Below are 26950 nucleotides of genomic sequence, written 5' to 3' on the forward strand. Positions count from 1 at the left end.
TAGGCTGTGTCTTTTAAAATACCATCTGACTTGGAAGGATGAGTTTCTCATCCTAACTGCTTGTTTTGATCATATCTTCGGCGTTGACAAAGATTTGCACAATTTGCCCAAGTTTGAACCGCGTTAGCATCAGCCCGCCTGCCTGTGATGGCGCGGCGTTGTGGGACCTTGTCAGAGGAGCTGGAGCTGAGGATTGCGACGCCAAGAGTTTGTCTTGGCCCACAAAACCTGACAGCAGCATTTTACTGGTGGTGCCGGGAGAGGACAGCTTCATCCCGCGCTGCAGCGAGATGCTCTAAAAGCGAATTATATAGGGCCAGATCCTGTGCCCAGGTGTAATTTTGGAATGGAGCTATGGTAGATACTGAAGCACTTTATGGTTTCTCTGACCAAGCCAGCTTGAGCCAGATGACTCTTAGGAGAGAGTAATCATTCAGGGTGAAGGAAGAAAAATCTGTTTGAATTCTCCAATAACAAACACTCGGTTTTGCCCAGGATGATGACAGAAAACTGTAAAATTAGGAGCTGAGAAATACAAAGCTTTCTCATGAGCAGTTGTGCAAAACAAGTATATTTTAATCAGTGACAACTGTGTCTGTGAGAGAGATTACCTTCACTGTGATAATTGGAGGTGGAGAAAAAAGGATTTATCTGTACCAAAAGGACCATTGTCATTGATATTGTGCTGTGTATTAGCTGAATGAATTGGAAGTAATTAAAACACTCAGCAAAAACTTCATGGCAGATATCATAGTACAGACAGGTTAATTTGCTGGTTCTTCAAATTATACCGTGCAAGAGGAGTGTCTGTTTATTCCACTTATTATCTGAACAAATAAGAGGATGCTTTTTAATGTTCTTGCAGAGAGGCGAGGTGTGGTATTTACATGCGTTGCTATAAAGTTCCTCTACAGAATCAGGTTGTGATGTGCCCGGTCCAGCGCTCGCAGTGAGGGGGGCCCTCCTTGGGAGGGGATGGTGCTGCGGGTCCTGGCACCCTCTGCCTCCCCAGCCGACCTCTTTGCCCTTGCATGGAGAGAATCCTTTTAACTTGGGATGTTTTCTTCTCTGCTTTCCAGGTGACCACTTGAAAGTCTGCTCGCAAGGCTACACATGCTGCTCTCAAGAAATGGAGGAGAAGTACAGTCAGCAGAGTAAACATGACTTCAGAAACGCTGTTGTAGAGCTTAGCAATCACCTACAAACCATGTTTAGTTCCCGCTACAAGAAGTTTGACGGTAAGTGCGGAGACCTTGAACTTGCTCTCCTTGGGATAAAATGTAAAAAAAATTCCCCATCCTGTTGTTCTCTGTGCAGTTGTTCTGCTCTGCCTCCCGCTTTGCTGGGGAAGTTCATGACTCATGGCTCAGAGGGCAGAGCATGCCTTGTTTTGCAATCCCGTGAGACAGAAATATTTGCTGATTATGGCTGCTTGTTTCCCAAAGAGAGAGGTCGGTCTTTCTGATTAATCTTGTGAAAAACCGTTTTGCTCTTTAAGATTGCAGTTAGTGGTGTTGGTACATCCCCACAGCGCGTGTAACTAACATGCGCATCTTGCAGCCCCGCTCCACGAAAACGCTGACCTTTCCCAGCGTGTTGTGAAGCGGCAGGATTTGTGTCCCTCTCCCTTCGCCTTTGGGGCGAAGCAGGGAAATACAGAGCGGGTTTTGTGCAGAGGCTGAGGGTTCAAGTGTGATGCAGGGGCAGAAGCAAAACATACCAAGTCCCGGCTGAGTTCCCATCGCTCGAGCGAGGATGCTAACTGCTGGGTGATAAGCAAGTGATGGGTTTCGGCATTGCCATCGGATCTGCAGCCATGTCCCACCAAACTGGGTCCCGATAGGGCACGCCTGGCTCGTGGGAGCTGTGGGGAGAAGCTCCCTCCGGAGGTAGCTGGCATGCACCCTTCCAGTGTTGCCCGTTTTCAAGAACGCTTTGGGTACATCCCTCTTGCAAACAGCCGAAGCCGAAGCCCGGACGTCGGGCACAGCACCCGCTGGAGGTCTGAGCACCATCTCTTGGTTTGGCCGTCGAGCTCTCGGTCGCGGCCCGTCCCGTGGGCCTCTGCAGGCACCTCGGTGCTCCCGGTCACGGTGTCCCCAGGAGGGAGGAGCAGGGCATCAGGCTCCTGCCTGGGTTGGCCTTGTTGGCTGGGGGAAGAGGTGACACCCAGTTGCACGTGGAAATATCTGAAGAGTCGGGTGGACTGGGTTGCTGAGGCTGTTCTGCTCGTACATCATCATCGCTGTCTGAGGGCGATTCCACCACACAGCTCCTCTGGATTTTTCTCCCTTGTTTGGTCATTGGTTTGACATGGATTCTCTACTAATATCCCAAAGTCTGTGCTGTGAACCTCCCAGGGACCTCCTCTGCGCTACTGCAGCAGGTAGCAGCCCCTTTCCCTCGGAAGGGGTTGGCACTCGGGTGAGCGAAAAAGTCCCTGGGTATGAAATTGCAGTGAGTCAAAGTGGAATTACGCAATCATCTTGATAGCATCTAAATCTGCTAGCTAAATATTTCCCTTTTAACCTCTGTTGTCTCTACCTGCTGCTACACCAAAGGGGTGATAGAGAGAGAACCGAAGTGTCTAGACTTGCAAGCTTATTAAATGCAGAACAAGGCACTTAATGAAATCCAGCCCATAGATAAGCTCTTTCAAAGAGACCAGAGGAACAGCATCTGCTTCACCTTAAATGAACGACGCGGCTTTTTGAAATGCTGCATTGGAAAACAAAGAGCACGCAGGGTTCACCGTGTTGGCGTCCCTGACGCGGTGCGGATGTACTGCGAGGTGTGTCTGCCCCTTTGTAGGGTGAGAGGTGGCTGCAGAACGGCCGGGCGACATTAGGCGAAGCTGAGCTTGGATAGCTGTCAAAGCAGAAGGCTTCAAAATGGGTGAGCTTTGATAGGGAACGCTGCACGAGTTGTTTTGTCGGTGCTGCGTGGTTCTTCCGTCAGCCCCTCGCAGCGTGCCCTGTGCCACTCTCATCCTCGTCTTAGCCCTGGGGGTCCTTGACAGGCAAATCTGGAAGGGGATGGTGTGATCCTCTTGCTGGAAGCTGAATTTACTGTGCCCAGCCTGTGCCTGAAGGGTGTTTCTCTGCCCTGTACAAAACTAATGAAGGAGAATTAGCAAACCCCCTCAGCTTGTCCCAAAGCCTAATGGCCCCATCTTTGAGCGTTTGCTAATATCAGATCTCAATCTTCATTTGCTGCAGACAAAGCTGATTTAGGCTTTTTTTTTTTTTTTTTAAATCTTACCTGGGGTGGAAGCAGAGATTAACTGATTATTATCCTCCATCATTTACCTCTTGGAAGGCTTTTAATCATGACTGCCTCTCTCCCTCCAGTGCCGTCACCTGGAGGCTGAAGGCACCCCTTCTTCAGCAGCACCCTTGCCGGTGGCTGGGACAGGTTGAGGAATGTCCCCTCTGAGGTCTGAGGACTCTTCTGCAAAAGTTTTGGAGTGGTAGTTCTGTTTAAGAGCCTGCTGTTGAGTGATTGGCTGCTTGTGGTGTGGTGTTGCCTTCCTACACTCCTGGTGCTTGTCCATCAGGTCAACTGTGGTCAGTTCTGCCTTGGCCTTTTGAGTTCTCCTTGTCCATCTGGTCAACTGTGGTCAGTTCTGCCTTGTCCTTTTGAGTTCTCCTTGTCCATCAGGTCAACTGTGGTCAGTTCTGCCTTGCCCTTGTGAGTTCTCCTTGTCCATCAGGTCAACTGTGGTCATTTCTGCCTTGCCCTTTTGAGTTCTCCTTGTCCAACATAATTCTTCCCACGCTTTTTGATGTAATGTGCCCAAACTACAGGGAGGAGAAACGATCAAGACCCATATATTTGTCCTGAGCTCTAGGGATGAGATGGGAAAAGCATGCAATCCCTTCCGGAGCTCTTCCTTTGCTTGGGCCCGTGCTGCGATTTGAGCGTCGGCAGCTCTTCAGGGCTGCCTCGTTACTGGTAGCTCAATCCATCCCAGTGCCGATCAGGCTGAAGAGGAAGGGGCACAGCTCTTCTGCAGTTCAACAAGAAATCCTCTGCGCTACAGCTGCGCGGAGGGACTGAGCAGTGACCGAATTCACTGAACTGGTCTCCCAGGCAGCGGGACGGATGCTCCTCGTGCAGGGTGACGTCCCCGTGCTGCGCAGGGCCACTCCGGGATGCAGCTCCAGCAGCAAACCGTGTCCTCCAGCTCTGCGGAGGACCCTGTGTTGCGGGTTCTCTGGGTTGCTCATCTCTCAGCCTTGACATTCAGGTCCGAGAGGAGAGGCAAAGCTGTGCGGCTGCCCCCGTTATGGGCTTGACCTTTCCAGCAGTTGCCGCTGCAAAAGGACAGTGGACGCGGCGGCACGTCCTTTGGATGGCGGCGGCAATGCCCCGTGGCTCTCGCAGCGTTTGCATCAGCTGTTGCCGGAGCGCTGTGTGCTGTTGGAACTGTTGCCAGAATTGCTCTGATCTGACACCAAAGCTGTACAGAAATGGATTATCTCCTCTTAATCGGGAGCACGGAACAAGCTGCTGATTATCCGTCCCCAAAGGGCTGACCAGAAGTCATTTCGGCTCCTAATGCGTAATGTGACAGCGTCAGATCCTCCCGCGCGTGTTTGGTTTGTGGACACCGGGAGGAGAGTGGAGCTTTGCAGTCCCATATCTTATATAGCCTGTCTAAATATTTGCTTACAGTACAGCTGTGTACGCTCCTGAGGGTCTCTCCTGTTGCAATTTAAACCACTAGCCCAATCCCAGGGTAGCAGTAAGGTATGTATTTTGGGCAGTAAGGGAAATGCTTTTTTTAGTAAAATAAAAAAATACTTTGGGACTTGTCAGATTCCCCGCTGCTAGGTGTTTTTAAGGAGAAGATGTGCCGGTTTTTCTGGCGTATGTGATCTCAGATACGTTTATGGGCTTCATTAAGAAATCGGTGGGTGAGATTCTCTGGCCATGGCAGTGTCTGTCTCTGTGATAATGCCACCCGTGGGAAAGCCACAAAGCTGTGTGACTCCGATGACATCTCACGCCACAGAAACAGCTATAGCAGTCAGGGCCTTAAATGTGTCCCTACCGCCTCTTTTTTTTTTTTTTTTTCCTCTTCTTTTATTTTAAATCTCCTTTCCCTTGTCTCATCTTCACCAGTTAGTGCCTCCCCTTCCCCCTCCTAGGGATTAATAACATTAATAGGATTAATGGTGACATTCAGACTGCATAAACGCTCAGTCCCCATTTATTAAACTTGAACTTCCACCTCTTTGGCCCTTTGAGGCTGACGTTTTCCATGCCGGGGTCTGTGCTGGTCAAGCGGTGCTTCGGGGAAGCGGCTCAGCTGTTCTGAGGACCTGGAGCAGGGACAGGACATAGCACATAACTCTTCTGCAGCGTTTCCGCTATTCTGTTGCTCCCTAGATAAGATGCTCTTAGGTTTTTTTTTTCTTATTAAAGGCACCTCCTCAATCTCTCGGAAGACGTATCCTGCGTTTCACAAGTGCTTTGGCTGTTGTACTTAAACCAGGGCACGTCCCTTTCTCCTGTGCGCTCTGGATTTAGGAGAGGCAAGCAAGCTGCTGCAACCCTTGTATGGGAAAGGGATGTGCGGAGGAGAACGGGAGGTGGTCCATCCCCGGCCGGGCTGGCAGTAGGTTTGGTGTTCCCAGTGCTGAGTGACTGGAGGGTTTGTACAAAACCGTATGGCCTGAGCCAGTATTTGGGGAGCTGTTAAATGCCGAGAGTCCCGTTTCTGATCCTCTCCCCTTGACTCTTCCATTGGTGTCTAAGGTAAAACAAATACAGAAGTGTAAAACAAAACCCCTTGGGGACCATGAGTGGAATGAAGCTGAGCCCAAGCAGCAAGAGCCGGCCAGGGGTTCCCGAGACCATGGTGCACCCACCCTTCCCTGCGCGGGGACCGGACTGGAGAGGTCATGGGTGGACTGGTCATGGATGCCCATGAGCCAGCAATGTGCCCTGGAGGCCAAGAAGGCCAATGGCATCCTGGGGGACATCAAGAAAAGCGTGGCCAGCAGGTCAAGGGAGGTCATCCTCCCCCTCTGCTCTGCACTGGTGAGGCCACATCTGGAGCACTGTGTCCGGTTCGGGGCTCCCCGGGTCAAGAAGGACAGGGAACTGCTGGAGAGGGTCCAGCAAAGGTCTACGGAGATGATGAGGGGACTGGAGCATCTCTCTCATGAGGAAAGGCTGAGGGACTTGGGGCTGTTCAGTCTGGAGAAGAGAAGACTGAGGGGGATCTCATCAATGCTGATAAATCCTTCAAGGGAGGGTGCCGGGGGGATGGGAACAGTCTGTTTCCAGTGGTGCCCAGTGACAGGACAAGAGGGAACGGGCACAAACTGGAGCATCGGGAGTTCCATCTGAACCTGAGGAGGGCCTTCTCTGGGGGCGGCAGAGCAGTGGCAGAGGCTGCCCAGAGAGGTGGGGGAGTCTCCCCCTCTGGAGCCATCCCAAACCCGCCTGGACGCTGTCCTGTGCCACTGCTGGAGGTGCCCCTGCTCTGGTGGGGGGTGGGATGGGGGAGCTCCAGAGGGCCCTTCCCACCCCCACCAGGCTGGGATGCTGTGACCCTTGATTGTGGGCGCCGTGTTTGTGTTGGGCAGAGGTGCCACAGCTGTAACACCCAATTATGCCGTGCATCTTGGAAGCATCCCAGGGTGCCCTTGATCCGCTAGCGTGAGCTTTGCGTTACTCCTGGGTGCACAAATACCGATTTACTTCTGATAACTGGTTTGTGGGTGAGTCTGAGTAACCAGTTAGGTGGAGCACTGGCCAAATACCTTCCAAACTCTGCTAAAACTGTTGGGAAAAAAAAAAACAACAAAAAAACCAACAAACCTCTTGTAAGCTCATTTCTTAATTTAGATTTCACTGTTCAGATAACCCTTGGTTTCCAGCCACTGTCTCCAGGTAGGATTTAGGTGTGGACACGTGGCTGGGAAGTATTAATAGCCGGGCTCGAGGCAGGTGGGATGAGGGGAAGTGTTCGGTGGTTTCATCTCCGCTGTTCTGGGCAGTGCGGAGGCAAACGGTGAAAGACGAGCCCCGCAGGTGCCCGGCCCACCGCTCCTATAGTTAGAATTTGGCAGACCGTCGGGGCGCGCTGCCTTACCGAAATAACTGCCCTTCGGGGACCTTCATCTCGCCTTAACTCTTTTATCGGAAACTACCTGTAAGCGCAGAGCCCCGGCGCCCCATCCTGCTCCTGTGCCGGGGTCCCCTGTGTCCCTCGCCCCCAGCACCGCGGGGTTAGCCCTGGCTGCTGGCACAGTTGGCTCTGCTCCGGGTGTTGTGGCACAGCAGGAGGGCTGAGAGTAGAGACCTGGTGGCCCTTTGATGCTCGCTGTGCCGGAGCCACGTGATGTTTGTGCTTCTGAATAAATCTGTGTGGTGCAGAGAGCACTACCATTACAAGCTGTCCTTTGGCCAGCGCGCTGATGACGACTGCATCGTTAACATGGAAATAATACAATGGTTTGGTCTATCTGCTGCCACTCACGTCTAGATGAAGGCACAGCCTCCTCCTTCCCCCTCCAGAAAGGGATGGCACCAAACCTCGTACCAACCAGGGTGGAAAAGGGGGGGGAAGATCCCTCGCATCTTGCAGAAGCAGCAGTTGCCTTCTGCTGAGAGCCAGTCCGTCACGCTTGGTTCGGGACCTGTGCTTGCCCGGGGTTGGCATGGAATGGTTTAGGAGAAGCAGGAGGGAGCAACCACCGCCCCCCTTCCTTTAGAAAATCCCACTTGTGGGCTTTTGTTTGTGCTTTCCCACTCACTGCCACAGTACGAAACAAATTGTCTGCTCTCTGTGCCCTGGAAGTTTGTTTGTTCTTAGTTTTCTTTTAACTGGCTCCTCTCCATCTGGAGAGTTTTAAGGAGGTCCAAAATCCACTGTGATTTTCTTCACTCTTGTTTGTCGAGAAGGGTGATGCTCGACTGACAGTGGCAGGGACCGGACCTCTTTTGGGGGGCTCAAACAGATCCTGGGGTCAAGTTGTCTCAGAAGGAGATCTCAAAGCGGGGGGAGGTTTCTACCCTGTAGGTGGTGGTGGTGGTGGGGAACATGAGATTCTATAACTGAGAAAAGACTTTAGCAATGGGTAAAGCCACCTTCTGTGCAGTCTTGGTGGGGTCAAACAGTCTTCTGCTGTCTTGGGTCCAAGCAGTTCTGCTGTTAAGATCACAGGTAAACTGCTCTTATGCTTCTGATTTAATTTTTTTTTCCCCAAAACCCAAAGATACGGGCAGCATGCTGTATACTTGGCTACAGGAAACATGCCTGGTGCTCTCTGGTTACTAATTGCTGTCAACCAGTCAATGAGCTATTGTTTGTCTGTTTAAAATTAACTCTCTCTTCCTCCTTCCCGCACATGTGTGGCTTTGGCTTGCTTGTGGAGCCCTGGGAGCTGCTCCCTTCAATGCCCCTTGAGTCGGTGGCATTTTTGGGGTCTTGTGGTGGGCTTGGGGGGTGTGATATTCCACTGGTGCGGAGCTGGAAGGCTTTTGTTAGCGTTAAATGTCCTGTCATTGGCATGCTGGATGAACAAAGAGAGGTGGTCCAAATACAACGTGATGAGGGGAAATGAGGTAACGGGAACGAGAAAGCCATCCCTGTCATTCCGCAGCACAGGTCCTCCTCAAGCTCCTCAACCAGTCGTAGGAAGGCAGGCTTGGAAAAATACCTATGTGTGAAATACCTTAGTGAGTGTCCCAGAAAGCTCCTCTGAACGGGGGTGTGCGGCAGGCAACCTGAAAGAACTCCCTTTCAGATGTTGCGGGTGATCTTTGCTGTTTGGGGTGGGAAGTTGGTGTGTTGGTACCGGGTGGACCTGGGTCAGCAGGCTAAAGCAGCTGAGAAATAATAGATGTGTTGGAAAAGCCAGTTGGGCTTGAGGAACGGGCGCAGTGAGCGTCAGCCATGGGGCAGGAGTGGAGGGAAGAGCAAGGAAATGGAGGGAAGAGAAGAAGCAGCGAGGGAGGTGTGTTGGGGAAGACTGCTGTCGAGTTGCAGTCACGAGGAGGATGGAAGAGCTGGGAATGGAGGATCTGCTGCTCAGGGAGGAGGCAGCAGGAGAGACCTGCTCTAGCTGACCCAGAATGGGCTGCGTGAGCAGGGATGGTCCCTGGAAATGGGGCCGAAGAGGCTGTGAAGGCTTGGTCCATCACATCCTGCTGGGTGTGATGGACCAAGAGGGGGACCATGGGTGTTTCTGCTATCCCTGCTTTCCTCATTTATGGGACAACCGTTAGGTGCAGCAGGATGTGACGTGCTGCTGTTTGCTTCTGGAATCGCAGACGACAATCTCCATATTGTTTTTTTTCCCCCCTCCCTTGTTGCTTCTGATTCCTTTAAGGAGCTGAGTCTCGGTGTGGTGGTGGTGATCCCACACCACATGTCCTTCCCTGCTCTTCTGGGCTCCTGCCAGCCTCAGGGGGCAGACGAAGAAGAATATGTTCTTGGGCCCTCCAGAAACAAGAAGTTACAGAAATCCTGTTTTTTTTTAGGGATTGTTTTTCCTCCTCTGAGGCTGCAGCCCAATTGTTGTTACTGTCTAACCTTTCACTAATCAAGCAAAGTTTGGGGAGATGTTGTTGTCCCTCCCAGCTCTCCAAGGTTCACGTGTTGGGGCTGTTGCTGTGCCACTGGCATGATTTGAGCCTGTACTACTTCAGACTCGGCGGAAGAGCTCTTCCCATGTCAGTAAGTGCTAACACATGTTTGAAAACAGGACAGAGAAACAGCTTGTGGATTTGCCCTGCCCTTCCTGAGTTCGTATTCAATGAATGTGTTAACACTATGTATTCGTCGGTTTCTCAGCACTTCTGGAAAAAGGTTGTTAAGCTATGGTTTGTTTTTCCCTGGTGGAAATTACAAATGCGGTATATGCAATAAAGGAAGTGAAGGCATATTAAAAATAATGAGGCACATTTAGGGGGAAAAAAAGAAAAAAGAAATATCTTTTTTCCTTTGGAGTAGATGGCATGGCTACGGATGGCTGCACCTTCAAGGTGAAAAGAGCTGTGAAACATTCATCTCTTTATTTTTCTTCCCCCCCCAAAAAAAAATTCCTTTTATCTGTCTGGATTGAATTTTGCTTTGCGCGGCAGGAGCAGCTGCAGGGTGGAGTTTGCATCCACAGATGCACCTCTGCGAAGGCGCTGGGACGATGCCGACACCGGAGCCTTCGGGGCCACGGCTCGGGCAAGAGCGTTCGTCTGGGAATCCATCTCGCTCTTGTGGACATCTTATGAGTAAAACATTTTATGGGAAAATATAATTAATCTCTTTGTGGCGGTCTCCTCCTGTACACGCTAGAAAGCATAATTGTCTACACAGACAAGCAAATTAAAGGTTTCGGTAAGACAGACGGTCCTTAATTAATCATAATCTGGACAACGTATTAAGAGTATACCTGCAAAGCTGGGTGGCAAATTATCTGAAACTAATTAATTGTGCCCGTAAAAAAATCAGCATGTTCCCTCTGCATGCTTGAGCCTGGGTTTATTTGCTTTTTAAGGTGTGTTGAGTAATTGCATGTCTACCTGGTATCTGTTTGCATAGTTAATTTGGAAACCTCAAACAGAATAAGGCCAGCTGAAAACACAGCTCGAAACGAAGCAAACCTGGTGCATGGGAAATGCAGCATGTCTGGTGGCCTTTGGGAACAGAAAGGTGCGTGGGAGCCCTGGTCTGCTTTTGGAAGGACACCAACGCACCCGGGCATGGCCAACACTTGGGCGTCTGGAGAGCGCATTGGCTCAATGGCCTTCGTGAGCTCTTGGATAAGACTCTGCCTTTTTTTGCACCGTAGTTCAGGTTTTCTCTGCTCTAAAAAACTGTGGATTCTTGGTGCTGAGCCCTGGCTTGCTCATGTTTTGACTCTTTGCAGATGCTGGAAGAGGAGCACGCGGGGTGCTGTGGAGCCGTAGTTCTCTCCAGGAAATTATTCTCTGAAATAAATGCGTTTCATTCTTGAAGATCAGGAAATGCAAGGCAAAACTTGGCATCCGATGGTGGTCAGCTATGGGTTCAGCCCTGAGGTCTCCCTGCCTGGGGCATGGCTGGAGGGGCAGAGGACACTGGTCCTTTGGCCCTCCCGAGGGGCAGCCAGTGCTGATGGTGGCAGGAGGCGGCTCAGTTTTGCTGCTGCTTCTGTCACCAGCATTTTAGGGAAATGCCAAACCTGCCTGTGGGGGAAGAAGAACGTGCCCCTTTAATGCATTCATCTAATTTCCAGGAGCCTAAAGGCCTTTAGCCTTTAGATTTAGGTTGGACTGTGCCCTACAGCAGCAGCCTCTGCTCATCAAAAGCCCTCTTGGATGAAAATCCCACCCTTAATATACCTGAAAATGTTAGCATAAGGAATAGAAAAACATTGCATCCCATCTTATTTCAAAAAAAGATATTTTCAGATGAGAGCTATGAATCCAAGATAAAAAAAACCCCGATATACTGGGTACAAAAATCCAAGGAAGGGGATGTGTTGTTTGGAGGTGGGATTTGCCCTGTGCCTCGCAGTGGGTGGAGTGATTGTGTTTCTTCAAGTACCTCATGCATCTGCAATTTGGAAGAAAGATTGTTTTGAATTATTCCGGCAGCGGGAACTGATGTTGTGTGGCAGCTCCTCGGGGAGGTGCGGTGCTCTCCTGCGCTGGGTTACTGGTGGGGCTGGTCTGCCCTCAAGCTGCAAACAGGTAATTTATCTTATTACCTGAAAAAAAGGAAATTGCCAAGTAACTATGGTTATGTTTCCGACTGTTCTCTTTTATGGAAGGGTTTGTTCAAAAGCAGAGATTTTTACTTTTTTATTTCCACGACTCTTATTCCAGAAATACCAGATAAGTCACATCCACTCTTTCTTACCGTTTCGTGACATCTCTCGGCTTTCCCCGAGTGTTGGGCATTGAAATTCTGCCCTGAAATTCAGATGGGTTAAAAGAATAAACAGAGCCCGGAGCTGTAGATTGCCTGACTGCAGATTACTGCCTTTTCTATCTCTAAAAGTTAATTGCGTTGGAAATGTCATCTTCCTTTAAGCATCAAAGTCGGTAGCGTCCGCAGAATTTATTTTGCAATCCAGACAAATTTTAAACTTTCTTCATGGGGTTAGGAAAGGTTTTGTGGCTCTGGTCCTGCCGGGCAGCTCAGCTGCGCTTTGTGGACGGCCGTGCTGGTCCCCTCGCCCCTGCTCTTTTCTTCCTCAGCATCACCCCAAGGGACAAGATAGATGACTTTGCATCAGCAGGGTGGAGCTGAGATGGGTTAGAGTGGCGAATCGTGGAATTGTCAGATTGTCTAGGTTGGAAGGGACCTTTAAGATCATTGAGTCCAACCATCAACCTAACACTGCCCAAACCATGGTCCACAGGGATGGCAACTCCACCACGTCCCTGGGCAGCCTCTTCCAGTGCTGGACAACCCTTTTGGTCAAGAACTTTTTCCTAATATCCATCCTAAACCTCCTGTGGCACCACTTGATGCCGTTTTCTCTTGTCTCATCGCCTGTTCCTTGGGAGCAGAGACCGCCCCCCCCTCGCTGCACCCTCCTGTCAGGGAGCTGTAGAGAGCGAGAAGGTCTCCCCTCAGCCTCCTCTTCTCCAGGCTGAACACCCCCAGGGCCCTCAGCCGCTCCTCACCAGACGTGTGCTCCAGACCCCTCACAGCTCCGTTGCCCTCCTCTGGACACGCTCCGGCACCTCAATGTCTGTCTTGTCATGAGGGGCCCAAAACTGAACACAGCACTCGTGGTGGGGCCTCCCCAGGGGCGAAACGAGGCGGCTGTTGGCCTTCTTGGCCACCTGGGCACACTGCTGGCTCTTGTTCAGCTGGCTGTTGACCAACACCCCCAGGTCCTTCTCCGATGGGCAGCTTTCCAACCACTAAAATGTGGACTTGCTGCCATACCGCGTTGGACCAGAGCTGGCTGAGCTGCGTTAGCCCATTGCCTTGTTTGCGATCCATCCCCTCCGTGTAGCCCAGATATCTCTCCATCTTCTGCTCTTAGCCAGGAGAACCCGGGAGACCTTCAAGCCACGTGCAGCTCTCGCGGGTCAGTTTGTGAAACCCTTCCCGGGGCTCTGTGTGTGTGTGTGCGTGTGTGTGTGTGCTTATGCCTGTTTGTCGACAGAGGGGCCAGCCCTTGTTCTGGGGGTTTCAACAAGATAACCGGGAGGGAAAAGAGAGCCTGCCATCCCTGCGGATAGCAGCGTCTCGGAGAGCACCGGCAAAGTATGATTTGTCAGCTGTGAAAAATGTTTGCGTTTGACAGCTTTTCACAGGAAGGCTGTCAGAGCGATAATTTAATGAGTACAGATTGCTTGCACCACAGCTGTAAAACCTGCTTTTACGGTGCTGTAAAATAAGCAACCGAGGCCTTTGTGTGTTTGCTTTGTTTGAGAACAAGTCAACTTCTGATACAAATGAAAGGTGGTCATTTATTTTCCCCAGCAAACAGTCAAGACGTAGGAGAGGAACCTGCCATTTTTCTTCTTGTGGTGCCAAGGTTAATGCTGGGTTACGTTGGTGTTTGCTAATCAGCTTGTTTCTGTGAAGGGGAGAATTAATATCTAATTAGATGTAGGGAGTTACTAGTCAGATTAGCATTTAAGTCATAAAAAGGACTTTTGGGCTTTTTTCTCTTCATTGCAGACGTCTATGCCCGTGGTTTGCACAGAGAAAAGCTTCATGTTCCTTCCTGCGTCCAAGCTGGTTTCTTGAGGGGGAGACAGAAACTGAGGATGCAGATGTTACAGTATGACAACAGCTGGATTAAAACCCATCTGTAGATCTCATTTAATCCCTCTTGCTGACCAACCTTTCCTACACACCAAGAGCACTCTGCGTCGCGTGGAGGAAGATGTTGCCATGCAGGTCCCACTGCTGGGTCCGTCACTGCTTGCTGGCATGGGGTGGCCCCTCGGTGCCATGCTCAGCACCCATCCTCCCCATCTTCCTCACCTCACCCCCACCCCAGGAGCCTCCAGGTGCCAGCGAGGCCACCCATGCACCAAGTCACCGGGGCATCCCGTTGGCACTGTGCGGGGATGCAGGGATGTGCTGGCGGGGAGGTTCTGTGGGACGTGGGGCAGGAGAGTGGCTCTGGGTGGCAGACAGACTGCCTCCCCTGTCCTCCTCCCCTGTCCTCCTCCCCTGTCCTCCTCCCCTGTCCTCCTCCCCTGTCCTCCTCCCCTTCTTACCTGGAAAAGGGCACTTGAGAAGGGGCGTTTGCTGCCTGAGAAGATGCTGGCCGGCGCTCGAGCAGGGACGATGGCTTTGCACAGGCATGGTGCCTCCTTCAGCAGCGTTGTGTTGGGGTTTTAGAAGTGGCTGGGTTTGGTGGGAAGCTTTCATTTCCTTTATTTACCTTTCTTTTTGGGCAAGGAAAAGCTGCTAGCTGGAAGACTGTAGGTGCACAGGTATTTGCTGCTAATTAGGTTGCCTCCCCCCCCGGCCCCAGGATAATTAATGAACATACCTGGTTCTAGCCCACATGAAAAATTGCGAAGAGATGAAGCGCTCTAAAGCCTGGATACAGTTTATTCGACTTCCACTTTGGAGTGTAACCAATAAAATGAGTTTGGGCAGGAGAATAAATTGGTTATGGTAATATGGATGTATTACTTGAGATAACTTTCCTGGCTTAAAACATTGCTTTGGGTTCCTTTAGACTGGTGGTTGGAAGTATTTAATAGATTTCCCATCAATATCGTTTCAAAATCTAATTCTTTTCCTTGAAGAGTTTCCTGATGCATCTGCCAGCTCTCGTGCCTGGCACAAAAGTATTTAAATGCACGACTTATTTGGTGATACTGAAAGGTCTGAGCAAAGGAAGGAAGTGAGCCTTCAAAATGATTAAGTGAATTAGAAATTAATATACACCAAGCTAATCTCTATAGTATAAACTCAACAGAAAAAAAGTCTTCCTGGAGAGGAAATGCCAGTCATGGGAACAAAAGTGGAGGTTCCTGCTGATATTGGACAGAGGACGTGTCGGGTGTTTGAAATCAATCTCTTCTTCCCTGGATCATTTCTCTTGTGCTCCTAAGAGGCTGCGTTATATACGGCCGTGTCAGGCCCCGAGCCCCATGACTTTCTTCGTCAGGAACTCGAAGAATGTTTCGGGTTTTTTTCTAGAAAATGTTTTCTGTGTTAGGTTTTGTTTGTACTGGAGCACTTTGAAGACGAAAAAGCTGAACTTCGGCGTACTTGTAATACGTTTTAACAAGGTTTAAATTCACACTGGGCCAAAATACGCTCTCCCCCTCGCCCCTTCTAACAACTCCTGGCTCTAAACGTTACTCCTTTAAGGATTAAAGAAAAACAAAACCAAACCCACAGAGGCCGTGTTTTATTAAAAAATATTTATTGGCTATGAGTCACAGAAAGGCAGAGGTCAGAATCCTCAATTCCTGGTGGCATGCGTAAAATAATACCGCTCCTCGCCTGCGCCGTGCGTGGTGATGGAGAGGCTGCGCCCGCGCCCCGGGCTGCCGGCGTCCCTGTGGCGGTCTGTCCTGGTGCCACCTACCCTTGCTCTCCTTACCTCCTTCCCAAGGCCACGTCGTGTGGAGTTTTGTTCCAAAATGGCCAAAATGCAGTTGACTTAATGGACTGCTCCTTGATTATTTTTTTTTTATTTTACTTTAGCTCATCTACACCAAATCTCCGAGGCAAAGGCTGTGCTGTAGGGTGTCTTTGCTTAGACATACGTGCCAAGGCTTTGGTGGCACTGGTTTTGGTGGGCTGCATCAAAAGAAGTGTGGCCAGCAGGTCAAAGGAGGGGATTCTGCCCCTCTACTCCACCCTCGTGAGACCCCACCTGGAGTACTGCGTCCAGCTCTGGAGTCCCCAACATAAGAAGGACATGGACCTGCTGGAGCGTGTCCAGAGGAGAGCCACGAGGATGATCCGAGGGCTGGAGCACCTCTCCTATGAGGCTCCTGGGAGAGTTGGGGCTGTTCAGCCTGGAGAAGAGAAGGCTCCGGGGAGATCTTATTGCAGCCTTCCAGTGCCTAAAAGGGCTCCAGGAGAGCTGGGAAGGGACTTTTTCCAAGGGCATGGAGGGACAGGACGAGGGGGAATGGCTTTAAACTGGAAGAGGGCAGGTTTAGATTAAACATTAGGAAGAAGTTTTTCACTTTAAGGGTGATGAGACACTGGAAGAGGTTGCCCAGAGAGGTTGTTGAGGCCCCATCCCTGGAGGTGTTCAAGGCCAGGCTGGAGGTGGCCTTGGGCAACCTGGGCTGATGGGAGGTGTCCCTGCTCAGGGCAGGGGGGTTGGAACTTGATGATCTTCAAGGTCTTTTCCAACCTGAACCGTTCTGTGATTCTATGATTTCTTTAAGTTGACCTGGCAGATGCAGCTGACGTGCCAGACATGGTCAGGCCAGGTCATTACTGGCATGTACACATCACTGCCGAGATGCGGTGACGGGGCTTCAGCGGTGGCCGCTCTCCAGCACCGGGCTGTCTGGTGCTCTGGAAGGGTGAACCCAAGCGGGGATTTGCTTTTTGAAAGCCATGAAACCCATCTGTCCTTTGTCATCTGAAAAATCTCTTTGTCATTCTCATGCCAAAGCATTTAGCCCTTGAATTTTGAGCAAATTCTGGCTTAATTGTGGGGTGTTTTTTTTTGTACTGCCGCAAACAGCTGAATCCCTGTCTGCAATCAGGACCAATTAGGTAATTAGAGACAGGCCCTGCCTTGAGAGCTGACAAACTTGCAAGATGGGAGAAAGAACCTGCAGGTAGCTTTTTAAATTTGACTTTAAAAATTGATAAGTTTTGAGGCTTGTTTATGATCATTTCAGTGAATGAATTGACAAGAACTGAAAAGACCCATTTGTGCAAAATGTCTGTTTAACAAGAAAAAAATATCTTTTTTTCTCTTTTTTTTTTTGCTTTGTCATAGGCTTGTGCTTTGAAATTACTTCTTTTAAGGTGGCTGAACAGTAACATAAGAAATTGTTTTGTGGTTGTTTTTTTTTTCCCTATTTTGCTGATTATTGTCATGGTGTTCAGGTTTGCATCAAAAGAGATTTCAGTCCTGCAAGTCTTCAGATCTGGAAGGAGTTTGAGGGGGGGCTTGGTTTGCAAAGAGTAATCAAGAATTTTGAGGTATATAAATTGTTTGAAAATTTTTAGGGAGTCTTTTAACTTTCCATTTGATGTGATGGTCACATCGCACTGAATTTTCCAGTTAAGCAGTGGCAGTGGTTGTAGCAGTGTGCGAACACACAACCCGCCGCCCATGTTTACCATGTCTTCTCTACCTCTCTTCTAGAGTTTTTCAAAGAACTTCTCGAAAACGCTGAGAAGTCGCTGAACGACATGTTCGTGCGGACGTACGGCCGTTTGTACATGCAGAACTCAGAGCTGTTCAAGGACCTCTTCGTGGAGCTGAAGCGGTACTACGTGGGTGGCAATGTCAACCTGGAGGAGATGCTCAACGAATTCTGGGCGCGTTTGCTGGAGCGCATGTTCCGGCTGGTCAACCCCCAGTACCACTTCACAGATGAGTACCTGGAGTGCGTCAGCAAGTACACCGAGCAGCTGAAGCCCTTCGGGGACGTGCCGCGGAAGCTCAAGCTACAAGTGACGCGAGCATTTGTGGCCGCCCGCACCTTCGCGCAGGGCCTTGCCGTCGCAAGGGACGTCGTGAGCAAAGTGTCCGCGGTGAGCTCTGTCTTGTGATTATTCCCATGTCCTGCAGACCCGCGATGGGTAGCGTCTTTCCCTGTTGTTCTCACTAGGTACCTAAAGGCGTTGGTGGTAGTTGAGTGCAGGTGGGACCAAACTCCACCGATGTAGGCTGTACCATTGCAGGGTAGAGTCACGTTCTGGGGACACCACCATCCAGTACTGCAGCCCGGCAGGAGTGATGGTCCTTGGGTTGATGCTGTCCTCCTGTCTAGGGAACAGCAACGAGCAGGAAATTAAATACCTTCTGCCAGGGAAATAACCATGTTTGCTTGTGTAATGGCTGTATCTTCTTAATACTGCCTTCAAATTACAGCGAGTCATGGATGCTCTGGGCATCTCTGATGGAGCAGCTGATGATTTGCTCCTCGCTCCCAGGCGCGGGGAGAGGCTGTGAGCATGAGCAATCAGGACTTGTATGATAACAGTAATCCAGAGCCATATACGCACGGGGCAGGAGCAAGGTGTGCTTGGTGCCACGCACCCAGCGGGAGTCAGATCTCAGACTGTTATGGTAAAGTCACCTTTTGTGGGGGGTCAAACAGATGTGATGTGTTGGTCACTTAAATGTTTACCTCCTCCTTCTTATAAACCCCTTTGGAGTGATTTTACTGGGGTGACTTCTTTTTTTTTAATGTGAAATTTGTCTTTAATTTAGTCCGAGTTGTATGGTATAAGGAACAGGTGTATTTGATAATCCCTTTAAAGTGATTGGGTGAGATAACAAATATTAGTGACTTCCTTTTAACAAATTCGGCTCATTTCCTGTGGGCTATAGAAGATTTGGTATAACCATTTAATCAGGCAGAGAGAGGTTTGCTTTCTCTCTGGTTATGGAGTAATAAAATGCCCGGCTGAAAGGGCAGGCAGTAGTTTGAATCACTGTAAGTGCCAGGAGAGAAACAGCAACAAAAAAAAAAACAACCCAAAAAAGTAAAGTAAACCAGAAAAGAATAGCTGTTCAGGTACTCTTAGAAGCAGAATGCAATTTTGGAGGCTTCATAAGCAGCATCATTAAGCGAGATAATAATTCAAATTGCTTTGACTTACAGGGATAATATTCAAATACTGTCTCTCTGGAAAGAAAAAAAGATAATCTGCTTCCACGTTAATTTTTCTTGAAGAGAAATGAGAAAAACAGCCTGCGATAAGCCTGCGTGTCTGCGATAGGGCAGAGAATAGGAGCAAGGAAAGAGTTGCTATGCTAACGTATCCCAGCTCCAGGAGCAAGCTGTAAGTTAGCGGTGGCAGGTTGAGGTCCTTGGGCACTTTGGGTCCCCATTTCGTAGTGACGACTCTCGCGTGGGACGTGTCTGCGTGCCGCTGGTTGAGGGTGGATGTTGTGGAGCTCCACGGGTGACGTGTGGGGTCCCTCGTAGGAGAGGACAAAATCCTCCAGCCTCGGGGACGCCGTCCTGTGGTGGGAAGGAGATGTGGGAGGGAGGGTCGGTGCTGGCTGAGGCCAAGTGTTGTGTCTCCATGTCGTTGGCCGAGCCTGCCGACTTCTTGTTGGGGTTTCAAGTTTGGTGGCTCTTGTTTCTGGCTGTGTAGTGTTGCGGACGATGTTGTGGTCAGAAAGAATGGGGAAAAGGGTTTTCACTGCTGGAGCGTGCGGATGAAGCGTTCGGGTGGGAGGTCCGTCCGCTAAGCCCCAGTACGGTTTTTGGGAATGCGCAATCACTTGATAGGCAGTAAACGTGCATGGGTGAGGGATCGTGTTTATGCTCCATCTGCTCAGAATTCATCAAAATGTCTCCAGACTTGACACGGGACCATGAGGGCTACGGTCCCCGCATCTGTTACGAATCAAAGTCGTGAACCCGAGGTGGCGTCGTGATTTCTCTTTTCCCTTTTGAAGATCCTCGAGTGTAGAGTTGCCTTCAACTCTAGAATTAATTGCTGGAGTGTGGAAGATTACCCAGAGACCCACTCAGCTGCAAAAATAGCTCATGTGCCGTGGACGATCACAGTCACCGCACTTTCCACTTCAGTTTCACAAGTTGCGCTGGAAATCCTGCGACAGCTTGGACTTTCCAAAGCGGCAGCAGAAGTCCCTGCTGCCATTCCCGAAGCTTTAGTGGCAGCAGTGGAAGGAGTAACAGTCTTTTCCGTAGTGTTTTAATCTCATTCAGTGGAAATCTTAGCATCGCGTTCCTGCCAGACACAATGCGAAATTCTATATGCGAGTTGAAAAGCTGATGTTTTTATGCCTGCTGCTTTGCGGTTGTGTTTGTGCGGTTGTTACGTTACATATAGATTAGCCCGGCTTTGCGGAGCTCTATATAATGACTCTATTGACTTTGCCTTCTTATTATTTTTACTCAGGAGTTGTAGTGGGATGACTGCTTATACCAGGGATTAACTTGAGGGATAAATCTTCTATTCTTCTTTATGAAAAAATGTCCAAAGTAATGCAAATTAGTTTTACTTTTAATGCGTTTTGTAACAAGCCAGTTAAAAATGTTTAATTGAAAATCCTCAGGAGGAGAAATATAAACTTCTGCAAGACCCAGCTGCTTTTTACTTTCCCAGGGTGCTATCAAGAGAGCAAAGAGCACTTTACAGTAGAACAGCCTTGATGGCTTTTTAATGGTCCTATATATTTTTACGTCTTCGCTAGGGAGAGGCACTGGGAAAGGTATTGTTCCCGCCTGAGTTGGGGAGTAAAGAGGGAAGAGAAGAGACAATATTGAAAAGCTGCAAGTGTGCTCGATTTCTGAGCCAGAATACTAGGAAATAACTAGGAAATAACTGTAATTCGGCATTAGATAGGTCAAACTGTGTCTAAAAAACCCCACAATTTTGATGCTCAGGTCTTCACCCCTGAAATTCCCTCCTTTGGACCCCCAAAAAGGACACAATTCTGCAGGTCGGTGCTGAGCAGCAGATCCGAGCAGGAGACCCAGGGTGCCGTTTGTGCCCTCTGGAGCCATGTCCTGCCTCTGGGGTGGGCTATGATGGGGCCAGGGGCCTCCAGCGCTTCCCTCCGCCGTCTGCGGCCGCCGGGGGCTTTCTCCCTGACCTTCCTGCCCTCGCCTCGGGGAGACGGAAACCTGCCCATCCCCTAATCGCTCGTCGAGCGCTAAAATCAGCCGAGTTAAATTGCTGCCAGCAGTGACATTTCCTGCCCCAGCCAGGGGTGGGGGGGTGGGGAAAGGAGCAAATACAAGCCAGAACCCAAAGTGACCAAAAAAGAGTGAGAACCTACAACTGGGCAGTTCTCAAGCTGCAGAGATGTTCCCTTAATTAGTTACATGCGATTAAAGCCACGGCGCAGGCGAGGGTCGTGACACCTTCTGAGGGCAAAGTGCTTGTTGGGTGCAGGTCAGCGCCGGCGGGGGGGATGGAGGTCCCCGTTGTGGGGGGAGAAGGAGGAGGTGGTGAAGTCAAGGAGTGAGCCCCCCGACGGTGGTTTGTAGGGTCGGGAGGAGCCCGTTTGACCCACGGGCTGGGAGGGGAGGTCTGGCTGGAGGTCAGCAGCGGAGGGGTGTGAAGGACGAAGCCTGCAGCCATGCGACGCTGAATCCCTGCGTTCGCGATGCTGAATCCCTGCGTTCACGTCGCCGTCTCTCCGCAGAGCCGCAGGTGGGGATGTGCGGATGGGATCTCCTGCAGCTGCAGCGGTGGTGAGAGTTTTCTGCAGCCCCCCCCCCAGGAGATTTATGCTGTTGTTTTGGGGTTCTTTTACCCCTTTTCCCTCTTGCCCCTGTGTTCAATCATTTGAGGAACTGCTGGGAGCTCTGGAAGCTCCCAAATTACCTCCCCAACAAGTGTTTGCTTGCTGAAAGCCACACGGGGTGTGGTTGCCACCAAAGCAGCTGGGCTGCTGGAAAGGGGCTTCCAGCCCATCCTTGGGAACCCTGGGAAAGGCAGCAGCTTCAGAGCTGTATGCAAGAAATGGTGTTGCATTTGGAAGCACAGGTATGAGCCGTGTGATGTCATGCACAGCTCCATACGAGGAATACACCTACCTCCTCATCTGCTGTCCTCAAGAGACACAAACAGCCGAGAGGAAGGTTCTGGAGATGTTCCTGGTGAGGGGGACGAGGCTCAGCTTCCGTAGTATCAGCGTTTCTTCCCTAACGAAGTGCGGCGATAGCAGCCAAGGAGGGGATTTTCTTCAAAGCACTGATGGAAGAGAATTGTGGAGGGGACAGGTGACCGCCTTCCCAGAGCACCCCCCCAAGGCTGGAGCGAGAGCCCGGTGGCTTTTTAACCCCTTTTTGCTCTGAGGTGCCTCATCTCTACTGAGGTATCCATGGGGCACAAGTTGAAGCTCTGAATCTGCATAAACCAACGTGCCAGTGGCCTGCGTGAGCTCCCTTCCCTCCGGTGCATCCCCTCACCCGTGGCTCCTGCCCATTCCGGCACGGATGCTGAGTGTGGGCCGGGCGTTAGCTCAGGAGGAGCAGTGATGAAAATAATAAAACAGTGAATGAATGAGAATTAAGGCCTGCGTTGTCAAAAATCTTAGGGCACTGAGCTGCCACTTCGGGAAATGTTGTGCCCCTCGTAATTAGCATTTGAGAGAGCGAAGGTCCGGTCCCCCTTTCTATGTTCTTTGCCCTTGGTTTGACTTAAGGGGAATGGGACCTTAATCCTTCATCAGGAAGAAGTTTGTGTTCCTCAGAGCCCCTTCCAGTGCCTAAAGGGGCTCCAGGAGAGCTGGGGAGGGACTCTGGGTCAGGGAGGGGAGCGATGGGACGAGGGGGAACAGTTTTACACTGGAAGAGGGGAGATTGAGATGAGATATTCGGAAGAAATTTTTGACTGTGCGGGTGGTGATCCCCTGGGGCAGGTTGCCCTGAGAAGCTGTGGCTGCCCCATCCCTGGAGGTGTTCAAGGCCAGGTTGGACGGGGCTTGGAGCAACCTGGGCTGGGGGGAGGTGGCCCTGCCCAGGGCAGGGGGTGGCACTGGGTGATCTTCAAGGTTCCTTCCAACCCAAACCGTTCTATGCTTCCTATATCCAAGGAAACTGGGCAGCCTTCGGGCAAGAGCAAACCCTCCCAGGATCTAAATTTGTTCCTTGTGTGCATTGAGACTCCTCTCAATGGACGGGTGGCAGATGCTGCAGCTTCATGGGCAACTGAGAACCGGCCAGAAGAGCCAAAGAGCCCTTTTAGTGCTGCAGAAGGACCTCCAAAGAAGCAGTGCTGTCCAGGCGGCGAGTTGCAAGCCGTGGGGCCAGACCGAGGGGCCGGCGTGCCCAAGGACATTGCCTTCCACGTGCCAAGGGCAAACATCAATGCAGAAAACAATACCAAGCCCTTCTCCACATCAAAGACGACCCTGAGAAGACCTGCCAAGAATGTGGCTGCATCTGCCTCCGCTCCGGCCATCTGAGGGTCTGCGTTAGGCGTAGCCTTCAAAGCGTGCTCGAGCGGCAGGCGTCGCGGATTTAACGTGCTGAGAGTGCGCGTGGACGGTGGCAGCGGGTTTGGAGCTGACGGCATCGCGCAGGAGACTTTCAGTCCACTGGGTTTTTGGTTTTGGGTTGGTTTTTTTCTTCTTTCTTTCTTTTTCTTTTATTGCCTCTCCCCACACTGTGGTTCTGCTGCTAATTTTGAAAACAATGTGAGGGATAACTTAAGGAAGTTTTTGGGTGTAGCTGCCAAGATAAATGTTCTCGCTGTTTTGCTCATTAAAGCAAACAGAAATGCTCCTAATTATCTGCCGCGTCTCTGGGTCGGGGAGGGGCCGGTCCTTGGGATAACAAGCTTTGTTGGAAAGGCGCGTTGGTCCTGAGGAGCACCGAGAGCAGGAGATGCTGAGCCTGGTGTTGCTCCATGAGCGTTGGGTGGAAAAGGTGTCTGCTTGGCACCCTGAGGTCCCCTCTGCCCCACGTGGGTGCCGGTGGGGAGATGAGCGGGTAGCGCTCCAGTTTTGATGCATTAATGTTAAAACTGAGCAGGTCGAGTGGCCGTCGGTGCGGTTCTCAGGAGCTCTGCCGTTCCTCTTTGGCAGCGTCACATCTACCGGGGGGGTGGAAAGCAAGCTATGAGGGGGGAATCGAGCATAAACGTGCTCTTGAACTCTTCCTCGCAGAAGATAACGCTGCTGCAGACGTCGCCACAGGGAGGGAATACCGACGAGGTATTCCAAGTATCGCTCCTAAATGCGCTCCCTTGTGCAAGACCTCAGAGGCCCAAATCTGTGGTTGAACCAGATGCTTTCTAAATTATTCATGTGCTAGCACCGGGCCAGCAGGACTGGTTAAATGCGTCGTTAATTCCAAAACACTTTCATTGGAATATTTGGGGTGGGGAAGCAAACCGAGAGCCACCCGAGTGATCTTCTGCTTCCCAGCGAGCAGAACGTCTGGACCGGCGTGTGCCAAGATGATGCTCTTGCACAACACCGAGGGAAGGAAAAAATGATGCAAGCAAGGTGGTGTTGGTCCCAAAAAATCGATGGCACTTCACTTTTCCAAATTGGCTGCTCACCTGGAGCATCCCACAGTCCTTCAGTTAGCTTTGGAGTTTGTTTTTTGAAGTCAGGAAATCATCTTTCCGTGCCACTGAGAAGTTACTCCTTCAGTCTTCCTTATCCAGTATTGCCCTAATTCAGGGTTAGATAGTGTTTTGTGTTTTTTTTTTTTTTTTAAAGAAAACACAGTATAAATCAAAAGTAATTTCACTGCATTTATTTCCAAATTGTTGGATTTTTATGTTTTCTGGTGGCTGTGCTGCTGGCATGGCAACGCTGCTGTTGTGCAAGCTTGGAAAATAAGAAAGCCTGAGTTATCAGTGTTGTTATAAATAGTTATTAAAGCTGACAGGATTTAAAATGTTGTTATTAACATTCTTAATGTTAACTTGAGGGTAGAGTGAGAGAATAAAATGTGGCTCTGGCTGTCTGGTGGCTGGTGGGAGCTCCCTGCAGGACCGTTCATGGCTGGAGCTCTCTCATCGTTGCTCAGCTAATTCCTTGCCTCAAGAAGGAGGGGAAAAAGAAACCGGTTGCTTCTCTGAACTGCATCTGCTTGCGCAGATTGGTTTTTCCAGAGTTTTGGTGCCTTTGTGGTGGGCTGTTAACGAGGCATTTCACTTGGTAGGTGTGTGCTTGAATGGTGAAGTTTCTACCAGGCAGACGCGTCCGGATGCAATTGCCAACGAGTTGGAAAAATCTAAGGATATAGGGCAAACTGTTTCCCTTATGTCAGACCCTGAAATGGGATGGATATGACAAGGTACCAACAAAAACCAGATTTATTTTCGAACAAGAGCATGTTGTTTTGCAAGAACATGATTGTACCTTCACCGGTCAGTGAAAGTTGGGGGGGTATCTCAACAAATATGATATGAAAACGTTTGAATTAAGCCCAGAATTGTTTGCTTTTCACTTAATTTTTGTGGCTTGTGTGCAAATCTTGTGTTTTTAAGGAGCGGGTTCGATACGAATGTGAAGATTGGTGCCAAAACACATCTGTTAGCAGCTTTTAATCTTCAGGTTTGACAAAGCGTATAGACATGGACAAATTGTAATTTACATGATGAAACCGCAGGGTGATGGATTGCTGCAGTGGCGTGGAACGTCACGGAAAGGAAATAAATTTCAGAAGATAAAAGGAGAAGGGGTTGGAGTGCATTTACTTCTATTATAAGTTTTTACAGGGTACGTGCACTACAGCGTACTACTACCTGGGCTCAAATCGACGAGAGTAAATCCTCTTCAGCAAATAAAGCTTTCTTTGGGACTCTGCGTTATTGGAAAGGAGATTATTTGGTTTTGAGGGTCATTCTAGAGTAGAGTTTGAATGAACTTGAGTTGCTTTCCAAGATAAACACAACCCCAGAACAAAGCATATCTGGGTTTACTGTTACATACAATGGTGGTTTAAGAGCTTGCACCTGGCGTGGCAGCGCGAACCTTAAAAGCCTGTGAAGAACTGCCAGTGCGACATATGGCACAGCCCACGGACGGATCCAGAATCGCTCTGGACCGGCGACAGGCCCCTTGCCAAGGGCTGAGGTTCCCGTTTGCGGCGATATGCGGCGGTGAAGCATTTATCGCTGTTGTAAACGAGGCGTGATCGCTCGTCGTCTTCCCCGAAACCCTCTCTCTCAGCTGATCTCCACTCGTGCCTTCCTGTGGCTTTCTGACACCGTAAAATGCCAGGTCTGGACTGAGGAATTTCCCCCTTTGTCTTCCTCTTCACCTGCAGCCCCCGTGGCTAGTTGGGGCTCGGTTTGGCAGTCGCTGCGGGTGGGGGTTTGTCGTCTCATCGCCCCCTTTGCTCAGCTCCGTGGAGGGCTCAGAGCTGCAAACCTACCTAGGGAAGGAAACAAAACCCCGCTGGCTTTTAAAATCATCCCGCGTCTTTGTTCAAAGGACTTAATCCAAGCGACCGTCCCGGGTCGTCCGCCGTGGAACGCGGGAAAGCGGCTTCAGTTTCCCCGGCATCTGCCGGGATTCATAACGATCAGCCACCCCTATGAAATATCAAAGAGGGGCGGACGCTGCGGGATTGCAGCCGGGAATCTAAGATGGGAAAGTGCCTCCCGGGTCACTGCTGTGCGGGGGATTTCATAAAGCTGCGACTTCCCGCGATGGGGTCGGGGAAGTTTCCCGCTCCTCATCCCACTTCAAACTGCCCTAGCGCCTGGCCAGGGCTATCAACCTTTTCCGAATTTTCCTCTCAAGGAGGATGCAAAGCACTTCTTTGAGGACCATCAGTGCTGGGACGGCCGGGATCTGCTGAGAACTGGTGTGGACTGGGTGTGGAGGTGATGGCACCGACCACCGAGTGTCACGGGAGGAGATTCTTATCAGGGAAAGGACTAAACGCCTTAAGTGGGGCATCCTTCAGAGCTCTGTCTCTGGGTGTGAGATGTTGTCTGGTTCCCTATTCTATCCCCCCACAACTCTCTGGTTATGCAAGGACTGCACCATCTGGATGGCAGATGATACCTTCACATTTGTCTGTTTTCGGTTTTCCTACTATAAATCATGCGATTTAGCTGGTTTCTGTTGCCTGAGCTCTTCCCAGCGTTTGAACTAGCTCTGCTTTAAAGCCAGGCTGCCCTGATAGGGAGCTTTCTGCTGGGGCTCCTGCTCCCGCTGTGCCTTCCAAATATATATATATATATGTGCATATATGCTCTGAAGCGTCTGAATCGGATTCCCCCACCACCGCAAACAGCTTTCTACATCAAGTCTCCTTTTGCTCAGCCAAACAGGCTCCTCGCAGACAAAAGAGGGGTAAAGCGGTGTCTGAATGAACGTTGCTGGCCAGCCAAAATCCAGCAGTGAGC

General features: G+C 50.4%; 1 protein-coding gene across 1 annotated transcript in view; it reads left to right on the forward strand.

The window, feature by feature from the left end:
- The first annotated feature begins 1084 nt into the window (after window positions 1-1084).
- GPC4 (glypican 4) overlaps window positions 1085-26950 on the forward strand; it is a 39896-nt gene continuing 14030 nt past the window's right edge. Inside the window, exons 1-2 of the mRNA XM_009881721.1 lie at window positions 1085-1238; window positions 17280-17671. Coding sequence (XP_009880023.1) covers window positions 1130-1238; window positions 17280-17671 — 501 coding nt within the window. The 5' untranslated portion in view covers window positions 1085-1129. The remainder of the gene's footprint in view (window positions 1239-17279; window positions 17672-26950) is intronic.

The sequence above is a fragment of the Charadrius vociferus genome, unplaced genomic scaffold (assembly GCF_000708025.1).
Source record: "Charadrius vociferus isolate BGI_N301 unplaced genomic scaffold, ASM70802v2 scaffold472, whole genome shotgun sequence".
Lineage (NCBI taxonomy): Eukaryota > Metazoa > Chordata > Aves > Charadriiformes > Charadriidae > Charadrius > Charadrius vociferus.